The 20121-nt window shown below is 39.3% G+C and overlaps 2 protein-coding genes and 1 pseudogene across 2 annotated transcripts; 1 reads left to right on the plus strand and 2 right to left on the minus strand.

Annotated features, from left to right (window-relative positions):
* The first annotated feature begins 308 nt into the window (after window positions 1-308).
* LOC127094062 (uncharacterized) lies at window positions 309-812 on the plus strand. The gene is made up of 2 exons (XM_051032933.1): window positions 309-457; window positions 537-812. Exons 1-2 carry the CDS (start codon window positions 317-319, stop codon window positions 810-812), a joined length of 417 nt encoding a protein of 138 aa, XP_050888890.1. The 5' UTR covers window positions 309-316.
* Window positions 813-1282: 470 nt separating this feature from the next.
* On the minus strand, window positions 1283-2174 carry LOC127094063 (threonine synthase, chloroplastic-like; annotated as a pseudogene).
* A 2005-nt stretch (window positions 2175-4179) lies between these two features.
* LOC127094064 (pentatricopeptide repeat-containing protein At2g39620) lies at window positions 4180-5417 on the minus strand. The gene is made up of 3 exons (XM_051032934.1): window positions 5340-5417; window positions 5081-5252; window positions 4180-5024 (listed from the first exon to the last, which is right to left on the minus strand). Exons 1-3 carry the CDS (start codon window positions 5415-5417, stop codon window positions 4180-4182), a joined length of 1095 nt encoding a protein of 364 aa, XP_050888891.1.
* Window positions 5418-20121: the final 14704 nt, after the last annotated feature.

The following is a 20121-nucleotide window of genomic DNA, read 5'->3' on the forward strand; positions in this document are numbered from 1 at the left end:
AGGATTACCCCCCTTGTAAAGTTATTTTTTCAATACCCCCCTTATGTTATGTAGATTCCTTCATAGAACCCCCTAATATCCAGGTGGCATGGAATCTTGGTTTTTTATTTCAGACGTGGCTTTTTAATTTTTTTATTTTCACATGTGAATCTCCAGCATGGCATAAACTAGATTTTAGGGTTCCAAATCCATCCCTCTCTCTCTTCGTGAAATCCATCCCTATCCCAAATCCATCCCTCTCTCTCTTCGTGAAATCCATCCCTACCCCAAATCCATCCCTCTCTTCATCTTCGTCCGTGTCCCCTTCATCTGGGTTATGGGTGGCAGCAAGGCATCTTCCACGAGTGAAGTTGGAAACGGCTTACCAAGATGTGGATGCAATGAAACCATGAAGTTGTTCGTCTCCAAGTCAATTGAAAACCCCGGTCGCAAATTTTGGAAATGCAGGAATTATATGGTGAGCAATTTTGAAGCATTTTATTATTTTGAGTTTGATTTCGAAATTAATTGTTGGTGGTGTTTGTCTCAAATTGCAGAATGGGTGCGGTTTATTTTTGTGGGATGATTTGGTCAGTGAGTTTGCAGTGAAAGAAACCAATCCGTCCGGATGCCGCCAATGTGAAGTCAACAAGGCTTATTTGATTGAATTTGCTAAAGAGATTGTTGAGGAGATAGATTGCAGAGTCGGAAAGCTTAACAAGTTAGAAAAACTGAAGAAAAAGATTGCAATGGAAAAGAGGAAAAATTTATGGTTAATGTTTGTAATTGGTCTGTCATGGATGTTGATAGCAGCTATGGTTAAGTTAGTCTAATGAGTCTGTCATGTAATTGTTATGTCATTAGTGTTTTTCAGCAATGTAATGAGTCTGTCATTGTTGTAAGATTAGTCCACAGATATCTGAGTGAGTATTGTTGTAGATAAGTAGCTCCAGTGAAGTATAATGTTCTGTCAAGGGAAAACAAGTTGTTCTGTTCTGCTTCTAAGTACATGTTTGGATTAACTGTGATCTAATCTAGGTGCAAAATCACAGTGCAATTGAAATTTCTGCAAATGCTGTAGGAGGACTATTTTAGTTAGATTTTGTAACATGGAAATAATGTATATAGTTGCAAATGCTTCAAGAATTTTCTAACCTAATAGAGTAATCCTTTGAGACGAGTTCTTTCTTTATAAATAACAAAATTGTATATAGTTGCTTGATAGTACCAACATTTAGCTTAAACCATCAGGATAAGAAGCAGGAAAATTGTTTTATGGGGCATTGATCTATATAATAAAACCAGCAGTGTCAACCTAATGATACTTGGGTGCCTTGCTCTGCAAATACTTGGACAAAACATCCATAACAGATCCAAAATCAGCCTTGACCTGCATTGGAGGATTGGCAAATTGGCAAGCCAGGTCTTTGATATTCTTTGAATGGTAATCAATTTTGGACTGAGTAAACTTCAACCCATGTGCAGTGCTCACATGAAACAGTCCTATCAGTAGGCTTAATAACACCACTATTCCTGAGCTTAAACAAAGCAGTCAAAGCAACACCAGTGTGAGGGCAAGTAAACATTCCAGTCGAATCAGCCTGAGCCATAGCATCCATCAATTCTTCCTCAGTAGCCTCCTCAACGATACCATTACAGTTCTTCAAAGCATGAACAACTCTATCAATAGAAACAGGATCCCCAATCCGAATAGCAGATGCAAAAGTTGTCTGTGCCCTAACTGGCTTAAACTCTTTCCAACCCGACTTAAAATACAAATACAAAGGATTTGCATTTGCAGCTTGAGCACAAACAAGCCTTGGAATTCTATCCACAAGACCTAACTCTTTACACATCTGAAACCCTTTATAAAAAGCATAAATATTCCCAAGATTCCCACCAGGTGCAATAACCCAATCAGGTACCTGCCAATCAAACTGCTGCAAAATCTCAATAGCAGCAGTTTTCTGTCCTTCAAGCCTCAAACTGTTCAGAGAATTAGCCAAATAAATAGGCAATTCAGCAGTTACTTCACGAATCAACTGCATACACCCATCAAAATCAGTATCAATGCTAAGAACAAACGCTCCATTCGCAATCGGCTGAACCAGTTGAGCAATAGAGATTCTATTAGCAGGCAGGAAAACAATGGAAGGAATTCCAGCAGATGCACAATAAGCAGACAAAGCAGCGGTTCATTTTATGCTTTTTATAAAGAAGGAAAATAAGAGAGAGCATTCAAAAATATTAACCATATTTCTAATCAAACAAATTTCTAATGTATGAATCCAGCCACCAAGCAGTAAAGGCTGCTAGAGTCTTGCATGCTACCCATCTATATTTGCAGGGTTCAAATCTGGTTTAGTGCCATTGTGTTTTATAGACAATACACACCAATAATGTTAAACTGATACATTAGAATTGATCATCACAGTAAGTGCATATGTTTGTTACAAAAGGATTACAAAATACATGTCTTCAAAGATCAGTTGGCATTACAAAAGAGTTTTCCAAAAGGATTACAAAATACATAGCAGAAACATAATAATCAGTCCCTCATTTTGAAGTGGGTATGTCTTCATTTTCTGGTAGGGTAATTGGTTTGTCACTAGATATTCCTTCACCTGTTATGGGTCTTTTAAACCAACTCAACTTGATCCTCTCACTTTGCCTTCTTTTGATGATAGGTTTTTTTTCAACCCTTTTTCTGGATTGTTTTGTGATTGAGGCAGCCACACTAGATCCTGTTTGACTCATAATAGTTGGAACAGGCATATCAGTTGGAGGCTGTGGATCAGTTGGAACAGGCACATTTGTTGGAACAGTCATATCAGTTGCAGTTGGGGCAGGCATATCAGATGCAGTTGGCATATCATTTGCAGTTGGCATATCAGTTGCAGTTGGCACATGTCCTTTTTTAGGTTTTCTCTACAATGTAAGACACAATGTATGGTTGTCATCACAATGCATATCACAATGAAGAATGTAAGACAGAATGTAGAATGTAAGACAAAATGTATATCACAATGAATTACCTTTCTTTTAAGTGCATTGGGATCCTGAGTGGTAGCCTTACAAGTCATAGCATTGTGAATGGTTTTCTCTCAGGCAGGAGGTAACACATTAGCCTCAAGGTGTTCACAAAACAAATAACTGTGAATGGTTTTGGCTAAAATATTTGCTTCCTACAGGCCAAAGTAAATTATCATAAAGGAGTAACAGTTAACAATAAATATAATAGACAGAAGTCACAACACAGTAAACAGTTCGTGCAAATTCTATGAACCCAAAGTGTCTTGATTTCCAGTCTGCTGAACAATAACTAAAAGCAATATCAATTATCACTGAAGAAGGTAATTAAATAACAGCCAAAGATTGTTGAATCCATGAACTGGACTAAAAAAACAAGTAACTTGAAAGCTCAGGTGCCAAATACCATCAAGTTCATACAAGTGTAAGTAAACAGTTATACAATGAAAAACAAGTTTAGGAACTTAACCTCTTTATTTCTATTTTTAATATCTTGATGTCTCAAATTGTCCAAAATCAGCTGAAACAAGCAATTTAAAAGCATGAATTTGTACCTTGTAAAATCTAAAATTTAAGAAACAATAGATTAATGTTATAATATAAGCACCTTCCATCTCTTCTCATAAAAGCAATGTGAAACCTGACCAACGTACAAACAGTGGCAGTATTCTCCGGCCTTTCTGTTCAGGAAATTTGCGACCAGGACCACCTATTCATTCCAAAATTGGTCAACTGCTGAAGCTGTAGAATTAGACGGTTCTCTTCAGCATACTTCTGCAGCATTTGCAATCCTAATTCTCAAAAGCTTTCTAGAAAGCAGATTTGATCAACTCACAAGCTGTTTTGTGTCATCTTCTTTGTTTTTCTGTTAACTCCTCCAGCTGCTGTATGACAGCTCAAACTAGGCAATGCAAAATGAGGAATCTCCAAAAGTTACATAGCACACATGGATGGATAGCCATCCTAGATTTTTAAATGTTACCATGATAATAATGTATAAATTCTCGTCGACTTGATTACATAACTTGGTGATTCTTGTAGTTGTAGGCTTTTCCTCCAATTTATAATCGGGAAGAGGAACTTTGATTGCATACCTTCTCGTCTTTTTGGTTTTAAAGAAAATATTCATTTGTTCTGCTAGTCCGTGTTGATAGTGGCAGAGCTTCGTTACTAGCAAGAAAGACACAAACCTTGTTTGTGGGCTCCAATCCAACTATATCCTGGAATTTTCTTCAAGCCATGAGCATTCATATGTAATCTTGTCCTTCTGGCCTCATTCCACTTGCCACATTGAGCATAAATATCTGACAAAACTACATAATGAACTGCATTTCTCGGTTCAAGTTTAACAAGGTGATGCAGGGCAACCTCTCCTAATGTGACATTCGAATGAATTTTACACCCTCCCAGGAGGGCGCCCCAAACTTGAGCATCTGGTTCTGTTGGAATTTTGTTAATTAAACTAAGAGCTTCATCAAATAAACCAGCACGGCCCAAAAGATCAACCATGCATGCATAGTGTTCCATATTGGATTCAACATGGTGCTTTTCACACATGGAGGCAAAAATGTTCCTTCCTTCTTGAATTAAACCAGCGTGTCTACAAGCAGATAATACACTGATGTACGAAATAGAATCAACATGAACATTAGTCTCTTGCATTAGTGAAAAAAGAGTGACAGCGCGTTCACCTTGGCCATGCATTGCATATCCTGAAAGCATTGCATTCCATGAGATAGTGTCTTTGTTTTCCATTTCATGAAAACATTTCTCAGAATAACTAAGTTGACCACATTTAGCATACATGTCTATGAGACTGTTTCCAAGAAGGATGCTAGATGGAAATCCCATTCGGATAATGCAGGCATGAAAAGCCATCGCCTCTTTTAATACTGTCAAATACGATACAGCAGGAAGGATGATCGCAAATGTGACTAAACTGGGCCTGACGTTTTCTAATTTCATCCATTGAAAAGTGGAAATTGCTTCATTGGCATATCCATTATGCAGATACCCTGAAATCATCACATTCCAAGATACCTCGTCCTTTACATGCTTGGTTAAGAGAAACAGGCATTCTGCTGAGAAAAGGCTCCCGCATTCTCAATGTTATCCATGTTCCAATTTGAAACATGTATCCCATTAACTGTCGTATCCGTACCCCCTCTGTATATAATTTCTTCTTCAAAAACCCTGTAAAATTCACCCCCATGGTGGAGTGTAACACTAAAGTGTTGTGAATCCTGTCAATATATTATACCCACATGTCAAACATTGTTGATTTCAAAATTTTACCCTACGACATTGATGAACTTCAAATTTTTACTAACCTCGGACTTTGGACACTTCACTGAGCTCGTCTTCACTGAGCTGGATCGCTTCTTCGTATTCGCTGAGGTTGTCTTCATCTTCGTCTTCACTGCGGTCGTCTTTCTCGTTTGCTTCGTTCCCTGCATTCTTCTTCTTCGTCTTCGTCTTCCCCTGGAAATTTCGTCTTCGTCTTCCCTGCTATGTTCAAAACCCTAATTTTCTAAGGGGGTATTTGAAATTAAAAAGTGTAAAATGACACATAATCACTTTAACAAAATTAAAAATATGCCAGGTGTAGGACCTCTTATTAGATTCCATGCCACCTGGATATTAGGGGGTTCTATGAAGGAATCTACATAACATAAGGGAGGGTTTACAAAAAATATTTTTACAGGGGGGTAATCCTAAACTCGCTAACATTACAGGGGGGAAAAGTGTATTTAACCCTTATTATTGTGATATGGTTTCTTTATCTTGTAATTTACTTTTATGTCATTACCTTGTAATTTACATTAAAGTACTCATCATCATCATCATCATTGTACAAATTCATCATGCATTTTTATTAACTTGTTATCTATTTTATTGTCATCAAACATTAAAAACAACAAAAACATGATAAAATGATAAGACACAAATATTCATTCCACTCTTAATCAACTTGGACTTAGAGGATTTCATTTTAGGACCCTTGCTTGGAGGATTTTCCCTAATCTTTGTGATACTTTGTAAATGTTGGATTTTATTTGTAACTTACATTCATGTTGTAAGAATGGCATCATGGCACCACCTTAGGGGGACATGTTTGTAAGACCATTATCCTTTGTTTAGCTTAGGTCACTTTTGCACACAAAAGGCTTTCTCTTGGGCTACCTTACAATGAGACTCTTTAATTTCTTGTTGGTTACTTCGCATTCACGTTGCATAAGCCAAATTTCATAATCAAAATAAAATAAACCCTTGATTCAACGTCAAGTGGCATTTTTATAATCAAATTCAAAACACCTAATAATTATGATTATTATTGTGCGTCACGAGCCTTAAGTGGTGGAGAATGAGTGAGATTGGAGCATTCCTACCCTTACTATGATTATTTTGGACGCAAGACGCTTGGTTTGTTGTCTAGAATAATCACCTCCGCCCATAGACTTTAGTACAATATAATCACAAACATTCTTTCATAAAACCCTTATTCAAGGTAAAAACAATACAACTCATCAAACTCTTTTTTTATGCCTTAGGGCATCATCCCGAAAACCTTTTTTTCAAAGGTAAAATCAACCAACACACAAACATTTTCTACTCCGAACTACGGAGCTCTGATTCCTCATCCCCGAATGAGTGATACGTAGGCACAAGGGCCACAATCCTTGGCGAGCACTATAATAACAAAAACACCCCCCTTCTTCTCACACATTCTTTTGAAAATAAAACAATAATAGATAAATCCCATGTATGTAAAACAACCCAAATGGTTCCCATGGAGTACCATGGACGTAAGGGGTGTTAATACGAAGCCATTACGTAACCGACTTCCGAACCCAAATCTCGGTTGCGAGACCGATTTCTTATTCTCTTTTAGCACTTCCCGTGCGCGTCTCTTTTCCGAGGGTTTTATCGACTATTTCCCCTCTCCTCTCTGATAGAGGTAAACTAAATAAAATTCAGTGGCGACTCTTCTGACTTTGCCTCCCTTTGGCATCTTAGATATCAACACCAACAAGCTAGTGGATAATTGGGGAGTTAAAGGATCCCGCAAAGGTTTAACTCAAAAGTTCCTAGAAGCCCATACTTGGGAAAGGATTAAATAAGGAAGACCCGACTTTTGCAGTACAACCTTGACACTTTTGATTCATGGAATTGTCCTCTTCCCAAATCTGGACAAGTTCGTGGATCAGTTAGCAGTTGAAGTCTTTTTAACAAAGAATCCAGTGCCTTTTTTACTTGCCGATTTCTACCATACCTTCCATACAAGGCATGAGAAGAAGGGAGGTATTTTCCTTTGTTGTGCTCTTATGCTACATCTTTGGATGAGGACCCGCATGCCTCAAAGTGGACCCTTCACCGAAAACAAACTGACATGGCCGCAAAGGTTCGCATCTCTCTCTGCCAACTCAATTTTATGGTACAAGAGGGAATGGGATATAAACGATGTCATCGCAATATGTGGAGAGTTCTCTAACGTACCCTTGATAGGAACACAAGGTTGCATCAACTACAACCCTGCTATACTCAAGAGATAACTAGGGTACGCCATGACAAGTCCCCCCGAGGAAAGAGATTTCATTCCATTTGTCATCAATACCGTGGATCCGCTTGATTCAAACGTGAAAAGAGTGAGAAAAGCTTGGACAAGCATAGTCCGTATTGACCATGAATGGGGCAAGAAAAATATCCTAGCCAAGGAACCCTACTATGTGTGGGTAAAAGAGAGGGCTAGGGTGGTTAAGATGTTGTTTCTGTTTGATCCTTCTTCATTCTCGTTGATGCCTGAGCCCGAGCCTATCCTACAAGAGGACATGGACAATCTTACCAGCCAAATCAAAGAGCTCGAGTTGGAAAACACTCAACTACGAGTCCAACTCAATCGTGCCAAGGAACGTAACCACGTCTTGGAGGATAAGGGTAAGCAAGTCTGTGAAAAATTAGAAGATAGAAAGAAAAGGCTCCGATTAGCCGAGGGACAAAGAGTTTGGGTTGGTGGAGCTTTACAAGGAGCTAATTCTGAGCTAGACTTCCGCAACGAGGAGTTGGATCGAGCATCCCGAATCATCAAGGACCTTGAAAATACTGTCGAGAGGTCTAATGCCATGAAGAAAGAAGCGAGGGAAGATTACGAGGCCCAGATTCTCGAACTAAGGACCACTCTAAAAGAGTATAAGGATTTTCTAGCCAAGGAGCAACTAGAGAAAGAAAAGATTCACCGAAGCTTCATGCGTGAGTAGTTCAACCTTGGACGAGCTTGCGAACAAATCAAGAACTTGAAGAGGGGAATCTATGACCAAGCCTATGTAGAATTGAAAAACAATTGCAGACATTGGGAGGAGCATTGCCATGGATTCGAAGCTACCATTGTTCAAAGGGACGAAATCATCCATAATCTCCAAGCCCTTTACGAAGAATGGAGGGACAAGTACACCAACATGACGGTATTAACCAACTATGCCCTTCAAGACTTTCCCAACAAGTTGAAGGAGGCAGATCTGATCATGTGCCCAGATAATACCCCCAAGGAGGTCTACCACTTCGTCAAGTTCTGCAAAAGAACAATGGCCAAACTCATCACCGACATTGAGGCTCTCCGCAAGTCCCAAGGAGTCACTTTTAGGGGGGATATCTAGTTGGTTTATTTGCTTCCATTACTTGTATTTTGCAACTTCTATGTATTGATGTCTATTTTCCCTTCAAAGGATGAATGAAAGTTGTGATTTTTCTCTATTGTGTTTTCCTTTATTCATGATTGTGAGTGTGAATCGTCAAGTAGTTTTCGCAATGAATAAACATGAATAACTAAAAAGAGCTTTGCTTTAACAAGAAAAATTCATGCATCATATGCATCTTTCGAAACACAAAAACATAAAAAAACTCATCCATCCATCCCTTTTTCCTTCTAGAACCACTCTCCAAAGCTGACTTTTCGGTACGATACACGAGGACGTCGACAAGCTGTCATGGAGCAACTTTAAGAGAACCAAGTTGTCCTTCAGGAAGAAGTATCCCAAATGCGGTCCCAAATGCGGCAATTGATGGATACTATTCAAGCAGTCGCAAGAGGCCATGAGGTTATGGCAAAAATGCAAGAAGAAATGAACCAACGTGCCAGTACTACCAATCCTCCTACCCCTCCAACGGTCGAGAATCCGACTCCAGTTCCTCAAGTTGATCCTTCAATTAACATTAATGCACCCGGCGGTGTTCCAAACGACAATCCTCGTCCTCATGCTCTTGAGACAGACGACTAACTCGATGCATTCTTCAGCCCAAGGGACGTTTCTCAGGATGACGTCTTCGGTTCAGCAACCAACAAGGCGGAGAGGAAGGTAAAGGCTATCGAGGAAAAGCTCAAGGCAATGGGGAGCATTGATGTTTTGGGCCTTGATGCGGCAGAAATGTGCTTAGTACCCGGGGTCATCATTCCGGCCAAGTTCAAAGTTCTGGACTTTGAAAAATATAAGGGAAATAGCGACCCTAGGACACACATTAGGGCATACTGCCGAAAGATGGCTGCCTATTCCAGCGATGATCAACTTTTAATGCATTTTTTCCAGGATTCCCTCAGTGGGGCATCTTTGGATTGGTACATGCAACTTGAGGGCAACCATATTCACACCTGGAGGGAAATGGCCGAAGCATTCCTCAAGCACTATCAGTACAACACTGATATGGCACCTAATCGCACGCAGTTGCAAAATCTGACTCAGAGGTCTGAGGAGTCCTTCAAAGAGTATGCCCAACGGTGGAGGGAATTAGCTGCTAGGGTACAACCCCCATTGCTAGAAAGAGAACTGGTAGACATATTTATGGGAAACCTGCAAGGTCCATACCTTGATAGAATGGTAGGGAGCACCTCTTCGGGCTTTTCCAACCTGGTCTTATCCGGTGAAAGGATAGAAAATATGATTAAGATGGGAAAGATCTAGAACTCTGCTAGTGTTTCTAGTGCATCGAAGAAACCTTTTGTTCCCTACGGTAAAAAACGAGAAGGAGAGACCAATGCTGCCTCCATCATTCGAACAAGAAAACCCACTTATCCACAGGTAGCTGCCATAGCTCCCGTCCAACCAAGTCAATAACAACCATTTGAAGTTCCTATTCAAACTCAATAACAACAACAACCGCAACGTCAGCAACCACAATATCAACAACAACAACAAAGGATGCGAAGGCCCGAGAGAAGATTTGACACAGTTCCCATGCCTTATAGCCACATTCTACTGTATCTATTGAGGGGATCACTTGTGCAACTAAGGGAGTTAAGACCCCCACCAGCGATTCTTCCTCCCGGTTATGATGCAAATGCCCGCTATGAATTTCATTCTGGTGTTCCTGGGCATTCGATCGAGAATTGTAAAGCGTTAAAGTACAAGGTTCAAGATCTTATTGACTCTAAGGCAATCACGTTCGCCCCAAGGGGCCGAATGTAAATAATAACCCGATGCCCCCTCACAACAATGCATCCGTGAATATGATGGAAGCTAACAATGGAAGGAGATTGATGTCCTGTGTGGACGAGTTAAAAACACCACTCATCGAGATCAAGAATGCTTTAACGAAGAATAATGCCTTTCCCATCTGCGGTAATGACTGTGAACATTGTTTGATTAACCCGCAACAATGTAGAACATTAAAGTCTGTCATACAACAATTAATGAACCAAGGGATCTTGGTGGTAGACTGCCCGTCCACAAAGGAAGATGTGTCTACCCTTGAGATACCATACGACGAAGTCCCTCCTCTGCAAATTCCATATGACTTCTCTCAGTTAACTCTGTCGACAAATCCTGTTACTCCAATCGTAATAACAGTTTCCACACCATTCCCATATGTTGACACCAAGGCAGTCCCATGGATGTATGACACCTCATTCTACATTCATGGTCAGAAGGTACAAGAAGAACCGTTAAAGTCTAGTGACCCAATGATCAATATCACCGACACTAGCGGAGTCACGAGAAGTGGAAGGATATTTACACCGACACCCACTCCAATTGGAACTATCAATCCTTCAACTTCAGACAAAGGAAAACAAATTGATGGCGCTCAATAAAGACAAGACCCCGCACCTTCAAGTGAAGTAGATGAGTTCTTACGCATTATCAAGAAGAGCGATTATCGAGTAGGTGATCAGCTTAACCAGACACCCTCGAAGATCTCAATGTTGTCTTTATTAATGTGCTCGGAGGCCCATAGGGAGGCTTTGGTAAAGTTTCTGTTTGTCGTTTTGAAGGAGTAGTTAACAATATCGCTACTAGCTTAAGTTTGGGTTTCAGTGATGAAGAGCTTCCCGTCGAGGGGAGGAATCATAACAAGGCTCTCCATATTTCTATTGAGTGTGTGGAAACAGTCCTATCAAGAGTTTTGGTAGACACTGGGTCTTCCCTCAATGTGATGCCTAAGAGCTCCTTTGCTAAACTAACTATTGAAGGACTCGTAATAAAGCCAAGTGAGCTTATAGTAAGAGCATTCGATGGGACTAGAAGGACTGTAATCGGTGAAGTGAATTTTCCTATGAAGATTGGTCCCCATATTTTCCTCATCACTTTCTTTGTAATGGATATCTATCCAGCCTATAGTTGTCTGCTTGGGAGGCATTGGATCCATTCAGCTAGTGCAGTCACTTCAACGCTCCACCAAAAATTGAAATTCTTAGCTGATGATAAGCTAGTTGTTGTCGAGGGTAAGGAGGACATTGTGGTAAGTCACCTCACATCTTTCCGATACGTTGAAGGAGAAGGGGAAATAAGGGAAGTCCCATTCCAATCATTCGAAGTTATCAATGTTGAAATGGTTTGCCCAGCAAGGGATGAATCAAAAGATGCCGAATCTCCTATGGCATCTCTTAAAGACGCCCTGACAATCATAAAGGATGGACACCCCCAAGGATGGGGAAGATTTCTTGAACTTCCTACCAACAAGGACCGCACCGGTTTGGGATACAACTCCCAGAATTTGAAGAAGCCCGCACCGATAGCTACAAGGGGATCAGTGCTCCCGCTATCCGAAAACTTCTCAAATGCTGGTTACCTGGATGACAACCGTATTTGTGCCGTAGAAGAAGAAGAAAAAAAAGATGATGGGTTGATCTTCACAAAGACTGATGGAAATTGTGCCACCAAATGGACCGAGTTTGAAATACCTAAAGTGACCTTGATTGAAATGTAATTCCCAATGTTGTTTCCCTTCCTTTTTATCAAAAGAACCCATGTCAAGCCCAAGGCATGGGGGAATCATTTGTAGGGCCTCATCAAATTTCCTTATTAATCATTAATGAAAAAGGGTTCATGTTCGCAATCAATTTTGAGATCCTTGCCTTTCATTTATTTCTTTCACCTTTTTTAAAATGACATTTCTTTTTTTTTTAATTCTTTTCAAATCATCCTTTCTTTCATACCAATAAAAGTGTGGACCTTAAATCATGCAGATCATCCTCGACAACCACCAATGACAATTATGCTACAGTCCCATACGACTTTGACAACCCGATTAATCAAGCTGATGAAGAGTGTGAGGAAGAGGCCGAACTCCTAGAAGAATTGGCAAGGCTGCTCAAGCAGGAGGAAAAAGTCATCCAGCCGCACAAAGAATCAGTGGAAGTGATTAACCTTGGGACATATAAGGAAGCGAAAGAAGTCCGAGTCGGCTCCGCTCTACAAGACGAGGTGAAGACAAAATTAATTGAGCTCTTGAAGGAATACAAAGATGTGTTTGCATGGTCATACCAAGATATGCCCGACCTCGATACTGACATTGTGGTCCATCATCTACCCCTTAAAGAAGAATGCCCTCCAGTAAAGCAAAAACTACGAAGGACCCGTCCCGACATGGCTATGAAAATCAAGGAGGAGGTACAAAAGCAGCTCAACGCCGGCTTCCTAGCGGTCTCCAATTATCCTCAATGGATAGCTAACATTGTGCCTGTACCTAAGAAGGATGGCAAAGTAAGAATGTGCATAGATTATAGAAATCTAAATAGAGCAAGTCCTAAAGATGACTTTCCACTGCTACATATTGACGTGCTAGTAGATAATACCGCTCAGTTCTCTGTTTTCTCTTTTATGGATGGTTTCTCCGGTTATAACCAGATCCGCATGGCTCAAGAAGATATGGAGAAAACCACTTTCATAACACCATGGGGCACCTTCTGCTACAAGGTGATCCCTTTTGGATTGAAGAACGCTGGCGCCACATACCAACGAGCCATTGTCACTCTCTTTCATGATATGATCCATAAAGAGATTAAGGTCCACATCGACGACATGATAGCCAAGTCTCAAACCGAAGAAGAACACATTGTCAATCTAGAAAAGCCGTTTGAGAGGCTGAGGAAGTTCAAATTAAGGCTTAATCCCAACAAATGCACATTTGGGGTAAGATCCAACAAATTGTTAGGTTTTATCGTCAGTCAACGTGGCATCGAAGTAGATCCCGAGAAAGTAAAGGCCATACAAGTTATGCCTGCACCCAAAACCGAGAAGGAGGTCTGAGGATTCCTAGGTAGATTGAACTACATTGCTAGATTCATATCTCACCTCACTACCACTTGTGATCCAATCTTCAAACTTCTTTGAAAGGATCAAGCCATCATTTGGAACGATGACTGCCAAGACGCATTTGAGAAAATAAAGGAATATTTGCAAGAGCCTCCTGTGTTGATGCCTCCTGTACCTGGTAGACCATTAATCATGTATCTCACCATTCTCGAAGGATCAATGGGTTGTGTTCTCGGCCAACATGACGAGACTGGTAGAAAAGAGCATGCAATATATTATTTGAGCAAGAAGTTCACTGATTGCGAGACTAGGTATTCGATGCTTGAAAAGACTTGTTGCGCACTAGCATGGGCTGCCAAACGTTTAAGACAATACATGCTCACTCTTACGACATTGTTGATCTCTAAGATGGATCCTGTCAAATACATCTTTGAGAAGCCGGCTCTAACTGGTAGAGTAGCCCGATAGCAAATGGCTCTGACCGAGTACGATATCCAACATGTCACTCAAAAGGCCATCAGAGGGAGTGTATTGTCTGATTATCTTGCACAACAACCCTTGGAGGACTATCAGTCTATGCGTTTCGAATTCCTCGACGAGGATATCATGTTGATTAGGGATTGCAACATCCCCGGTCCCGAGGAAGGACCCGAGCCTGGATCCCGATGGACCATGGTTTTTGATGGAGCTTCTAACGCTCATGGCAATGGTGTTGGGGCAGTAATCACTTCTCCAACTAATTTCCACCTCCCCTTCACCGCCCGATTATGTTTCGAATGTACAAATAATATGGCCGAATACGAGGCTTGTATCTTTGGTATTGAAGCTGCTATCGATCTTAGAATCAAAATCCTGGAAGTCTATGGGGACTCAACCTTGGTAATCAGCCAAGTCAAAGGAGATTGGGATACTAGAGATCATAAGCTCATTCCTTACAAAGAGCATGTCTTGAAACTAGTCCCCTACTTCGATGATATTACATTCCACCATATCCCTCGAGAAGAGAATCAGCTAGCTGACGCTTTGGCAACTTTGGCGTCCATGTTTAAAGTAAAATGGAAGAACGAAGCGCCGTCCTTTCACCTGAACTACTTGGACGAACCTGCTTACTGTCTGGAAGTAGAAGACGAAGCTGACGGTCATCCTTGGTTCCATGACATCATGAAATTCTTAGAGAACCAAGAGTATCATGCGGACGCGTCTATCACCGACAAGAAGTATCTTCGAAAACTGTCATCCAAATTCTTCTTAAGTGGAGGGGTATTATACAAGAGAAATTATGATTCTGTTTTGCTTAGATGTGTGAACAAGCAAGAAGCAAACCAGATTATAATGGAAATTCATGAAGGATCCTTTGGGACGCAGGCCAGTGGGAGCACTATGGTGAAGAAAATTTTAAGGGTCGGATATTACTGGATGACTATGGAGATTGGCTTTCATCGCCACGTCCAAACCTGCCACAAGTGCCAGATCTATGCTGATAAGATCCATGTGTCGCCAACGCCTATCAACGTCCTAACATCACCTTGGTCTTTCGGCATGTGGGGCATTGACATGATCGGACGCATAGAGCCAACTGCCTCGAACGGACACCGCTTCATCCTTGTAGCCTTGACTATTTCACAAAATGGGTAGAAGCAGCCTCGTATGCCAACATTACCAGACAAGTGGTGACTCGATTTCTTAGGAAAGAAATCATCTGCCGTTATGGGATCCCCAACAAGATCATTATTGATAATGGATCTAACCTCAATAATAAAATGATGAAAGAGCTATGCCCGAATTTCAAGATCGACCACCACAACTCATCGCCTTATAGGCCTAAGATGAATGGCGTTGTTGAGGCAGCTAACAAAAACATCAAGAAGATCGTGCAAAAGATGGTGGAAACCTACAAAGATTGGCACGAAATGCTCCCATTCGCATTACACGGCTATCGTACTTCCGTACGCACTTCCACTGGGGCAACTCCCTTCTCCCTTGTATACGGCATGGATGCAGTCTTACCGGTCGAAGTAGAAATTCCTTCCTTAAGGATTTTGACAGATGTTAAGCTTGATGAGTCTGAGTGGGTACAAGCTCGATTTGACCAACTAAACCTCATTGATGAGAAGCGCTTAGCAGCCATCTGCCATGGCCAACTTTACCAAAAGCGCATCAAGAGGGCACATGACAAAAAGGTTTTCCCCCGCAGCCTAAAGGCCGGAGACCTCGTATTGAAGAAGCTTCTTCCAATCCATACTCACCCAAGGGGAAAATGGACGCCGAACTACGAAGGTCCGTATGTTGTAAGAAAGGTCTTCTCCGGAGGAGCCTTGATCTTTGCAACTATGGATGGTGAAGATCTTTCGTCCCCGGTGAATGTGGATGCAGTCAAAAAATACTATGCTTAAAAAAGAAAAAAGAAATATATATATATATATATATATATATATATATATATATATATATATATATATATATATATATATATATATATATATATATATATATATATATATATATATATATATATATATATATCCCGATATGTTGAAAACTCGAAAGGGCAACTTATGCAAAAAATGGGTATCTCGGTAGACTGAAAACCCAAAAGGGCGGTCTAGGCAAAAATTAGGGATTTAATAAGAGCAAGAGGCTGCATCCCGCAAGGAATCCTTCTTCATTCCTTGGCGAGTCAATTATGTGGGTCCCCAGCAAGTCAATCCTATCACTCTCCTTCAAAAAAGCAAGATCAAAGGGCGACCAAAGGCATAGAGGCTATAGCAGAGTTAGAATTTGGAGGAAACTCGAGATGTTTCATTACCATTACAATTATCATTTTCTTTTCGCAATCACCTGTTTTAGGAATTGCTTTCCTTTGTACAAAATTCTCTATTTGTGGAACCACTTGTCAATAAAAATCAGTTTCCTCACATGTGTTCCATATTTTTACTTTTCCTGCTTTGTCTGTGAAATTTGACTTTTTTCTAAATAAAATTACATGGGAAATTTTCGATTAAAAGACCTTTCTTTTTCAAAAAAAAAAACTATAAGGGAGACAATATCGAATTACATTCTTTTTAGAATTTTGCTAAAGGTAATCAAAATACATTTCCAACCCAAGGGTGCCACACAGTTCTTTGGACTAGGCCGATCATTTCTCCCCCCAACAAGAGATCTCAAACAATACATTCAGCGCTTGCTTGAACGTCGAACTCCAATTTCTCAAGTATCGGAAAGTCAGTACGATTCACCCCATCACCCTTTTTAAGCCCAATCACCATTGGCATTCCCCAAATACACTCCTCCGCAAAGCCTAAACATACTTGGCATAACTTGCAAACCCTGTATTTCATGTATTCCCCATGAAAGACCAAACATGCATTGGCATACATAACATCACATCATAAGTATCTCCTTAACTTACTCAAACTAACTCGTTAGAGTTCGGAATTTTCCAACCGTTGTTAGGAATTTTCCCCAATAAAAATCAATGTTCATCTTCAAAACATTTCCCAAGCACAAACCACGCATTCCAGCTGTTGCTGGGAATCGTTGCTAAGCTGTTTCATTTCATTGTCAAGCTTCCCCAGAGGAGTCAATGCTGAGAAACATCATTATACTTCTTCTATCCCTAGAAAGTCAACACATTTTTCCTTTTCCCCGCAGAGTCAGGTATTCTTAGCCATTATTAAGAATCGTCACTGAATTCTCATTTTTTAGACTAGAGGCATTTTGAATTCATTTCCCAAGCCGAGTCAGACATTCATAGCCGAGAACTATCCTGAAGCTCATTTTTCACTAGTAGAAGTCAGGAATTCCAGCCATTGCTAGGAACCGTCACTTGACATCCGTATTCTCCTCAGCAGAGTCAGGTATTCTTAGTCGTTGCTAAGAATCATCACTGAGTTGTTTGATCTTCCCGGAGGATTTCAGGTATTCTAGCCTTCGCTACGAATCGTCACTGTACCTTCGCAAAAAAAATTGTATTCTCCTTAGCAGAGTCAGGTATTCTTAGTCGTTGCTAAGAATCATCACTGAGTTGTTTGATCTTCCCGGAGGATTTCAGGTATTCTAGCCTTCGCTACAAATCGTCATTGTACCTTCGCAATTTTTTTTTATCTCCAGTCGAGTCAGGTATTCTAGCCATCACTAAGAATCGTCATTGATTTCGTTTTGTTTGACCCCTAATAGATGTTTTGTATTCCAGCCGTTGTTAAGGAACGCTGTCTTGTTTTTTCCAAATCGTGACTAGGAGTGATCACCCTTCTTTTTCTCATTCCCTAGTGAAGCTTTCTTCCCTCAACTTTCTTGGGCCCTTTTGACATCAAACTTTCATCGTTAAGAAGATACTTAGGATGCATACATCACATTGCATGCATAATCATCATAACCATGCATAATCCCTAAACAAGTATTCACACTATCATCCTCCGGCAGGGAGAATTTTTGGTTACTCTCATTAGTATTTAATCCTCTCTTACCTTGAATACATTGGAAGTCGTCACTATCTATGTATTCAGGTCCGAGAAAATTAAGTAGGGGCAACTGTCATACCCCAAAATTCACCCTACTCCGATACAACTTTCATCTGATCCATGGCCCTACTGCACATGCATGCTTTCATTATTTCATCATCATAATTTCATTGAACTTTCATAACCAAAGACATATTGCATGGGCTCAAGGCATGAAATTAAAAAAAAAAAAATTAAAAAAAAAAATAGGGAAATCGATTTACCCAATTAAGTAAGTCGATTTCCCCTGCGCAGACATCAAAAATAAGCCTTTTTTTGCACAAAGGGTATTTGGTTCCCCCCACTTTCCCACTTGCTTTCCTTATAAATAGATGCACTATTCCCCCTCATTTTTCATGCTTTCTAGCCCCCAAAAATTCTGAAAAAATATCATTCAATCCCTCTTCTCCAAACCTAAAATCAAAACCAAAAAACCTTTCTCTCCCAAAAGTCACCACCACCAACTTTTTTTCCATTTTAAATTTTTTCCTCAAAATTTCTCACTCTCTAACACTCATAACCCAACCCCTTTACTAAGCTTTCACCACAAATATTTTCATCCCAAACCCCTTGCTTCACATTCAAGCTCAACCCCATTTCTACCTAACTTTTTTCATATTTTGTGGGTAAAATGATTTTAACTTAAACTTTTAAACCTTTTGTTTCTTTTTTGATTAAAAATGGTTGCTTGTTCTTGGTTGGTATTCTGAGATGGTTTAGATTCAAGCTTGCAAAAAATGATTGACTTTGATTTACTCACCTTTTTTAAAGATTTTTTACTCTTACTATCTTTTTTTCACCTTTTTGTGGTTTCTTTGTGTGTGTTATCATTTTCTTTTATTATGGACTTATTGTTGTATTTGTTTGGTTGATGAGGTCTATTAGATCATGACCATGGTTGTTTAGAGTTGATTAAATCTTCAATGTTTCAAACCTATCTATGGTTGATCAATAGATCATTCATGATACTTTGAGGCATTGAAAGATTGCCTCTATTTTAACCATATTTGGGTCATTTGATGCATAGATGAAACCATGTCTTTACATTAACTTGCTAATCCATTTGCTTATTGTTACTAACTACTAATTACTAACTCCTAACATTTATATTATTGCATTTTATTTTATTTTATTTTATTTTATTTTGCAATTTATTTTATTGTTCATTTTATTTCATTTACTTTATGTTTATGTTCACTAACTACTAACTTCTAACATTTATATTATTGCACTTTATTTTTTTGCAATTTATTTTATTGTTCACTTTATTTCAAGTATTTTATGTTTATGTTTATTGTTATCTAACTATATCATTTACATTATGCTAATTTATTTACTACCTTATTATCTTGTTAAATAAAAGAGGAATAAAAACAAAAGAAAGAGAACAAATCACCTTTTTTTAAAAATATTAATAGATGGACTTAAGGTTGCATAACTTTCTTTGTTACAAATCTATTGTTAGTTGATTTTTTAATCATCTTCAATACTTTGCATCAATGATAAGTTATCCCTTAATGTGTCATATTTTAAGTCTTTTTGGCCTAAGAAAATAGTCTTAAAAAATATTCATTTTTGTACATGTTACTAATCACTAATTATACTTCATTAATTTTGTTTATCATTAACCTTTGTTATTGTGATTTTGGTATTATTGACTTATTATTTGTTTTATATCACTTATATTCACTAACCATTATTATTGTGATATGGTTTCTTTATCTTATAATTTACTTTTATGTCATTACCTTGTAATTTACATTAAAGTACTCATCATCGTTATCATTGTACAAATTCATCATGCATGTTTATTTACTTGTTATCTATTTTACTGTCATCAAACATTAAAAACAACAAAAACATGATAAAATGATAAGACAAAAATATTCATTCCACTCTTAATCAACTTGTACTTAGAGGATTTCATTTTAGGACCCTTGCTTGGAGGCATTTCCCTTATATTTGTGATACTTTGTAAATGTTGGATTTTATTTGTAACTTACATTCATGTTGTAAGAATGGCATCATAGCACCACCTTAGGGGGACATGTTTGTAAGACCATTATCCTTTGTTTAGCTTAGGTCACTTTTAC

The sequence above is a fragment of the Lathyrus oleraceus genome, chromosome 6 (genome assembly GCF_024323335.1).
Source record: "Lathyrus oleraceus cultivar Zhongwan6 chromosome 6, CAAS_Psat_ZW6_1.0, whole genome shotgun sequence".
Lineage (NCBI taxonomy): Eukaryota > Viridiplantae > Streptophyta > Magnoliopsida > Fabales > Fabaceae > Lathyrus > Lathyrus oleraceus.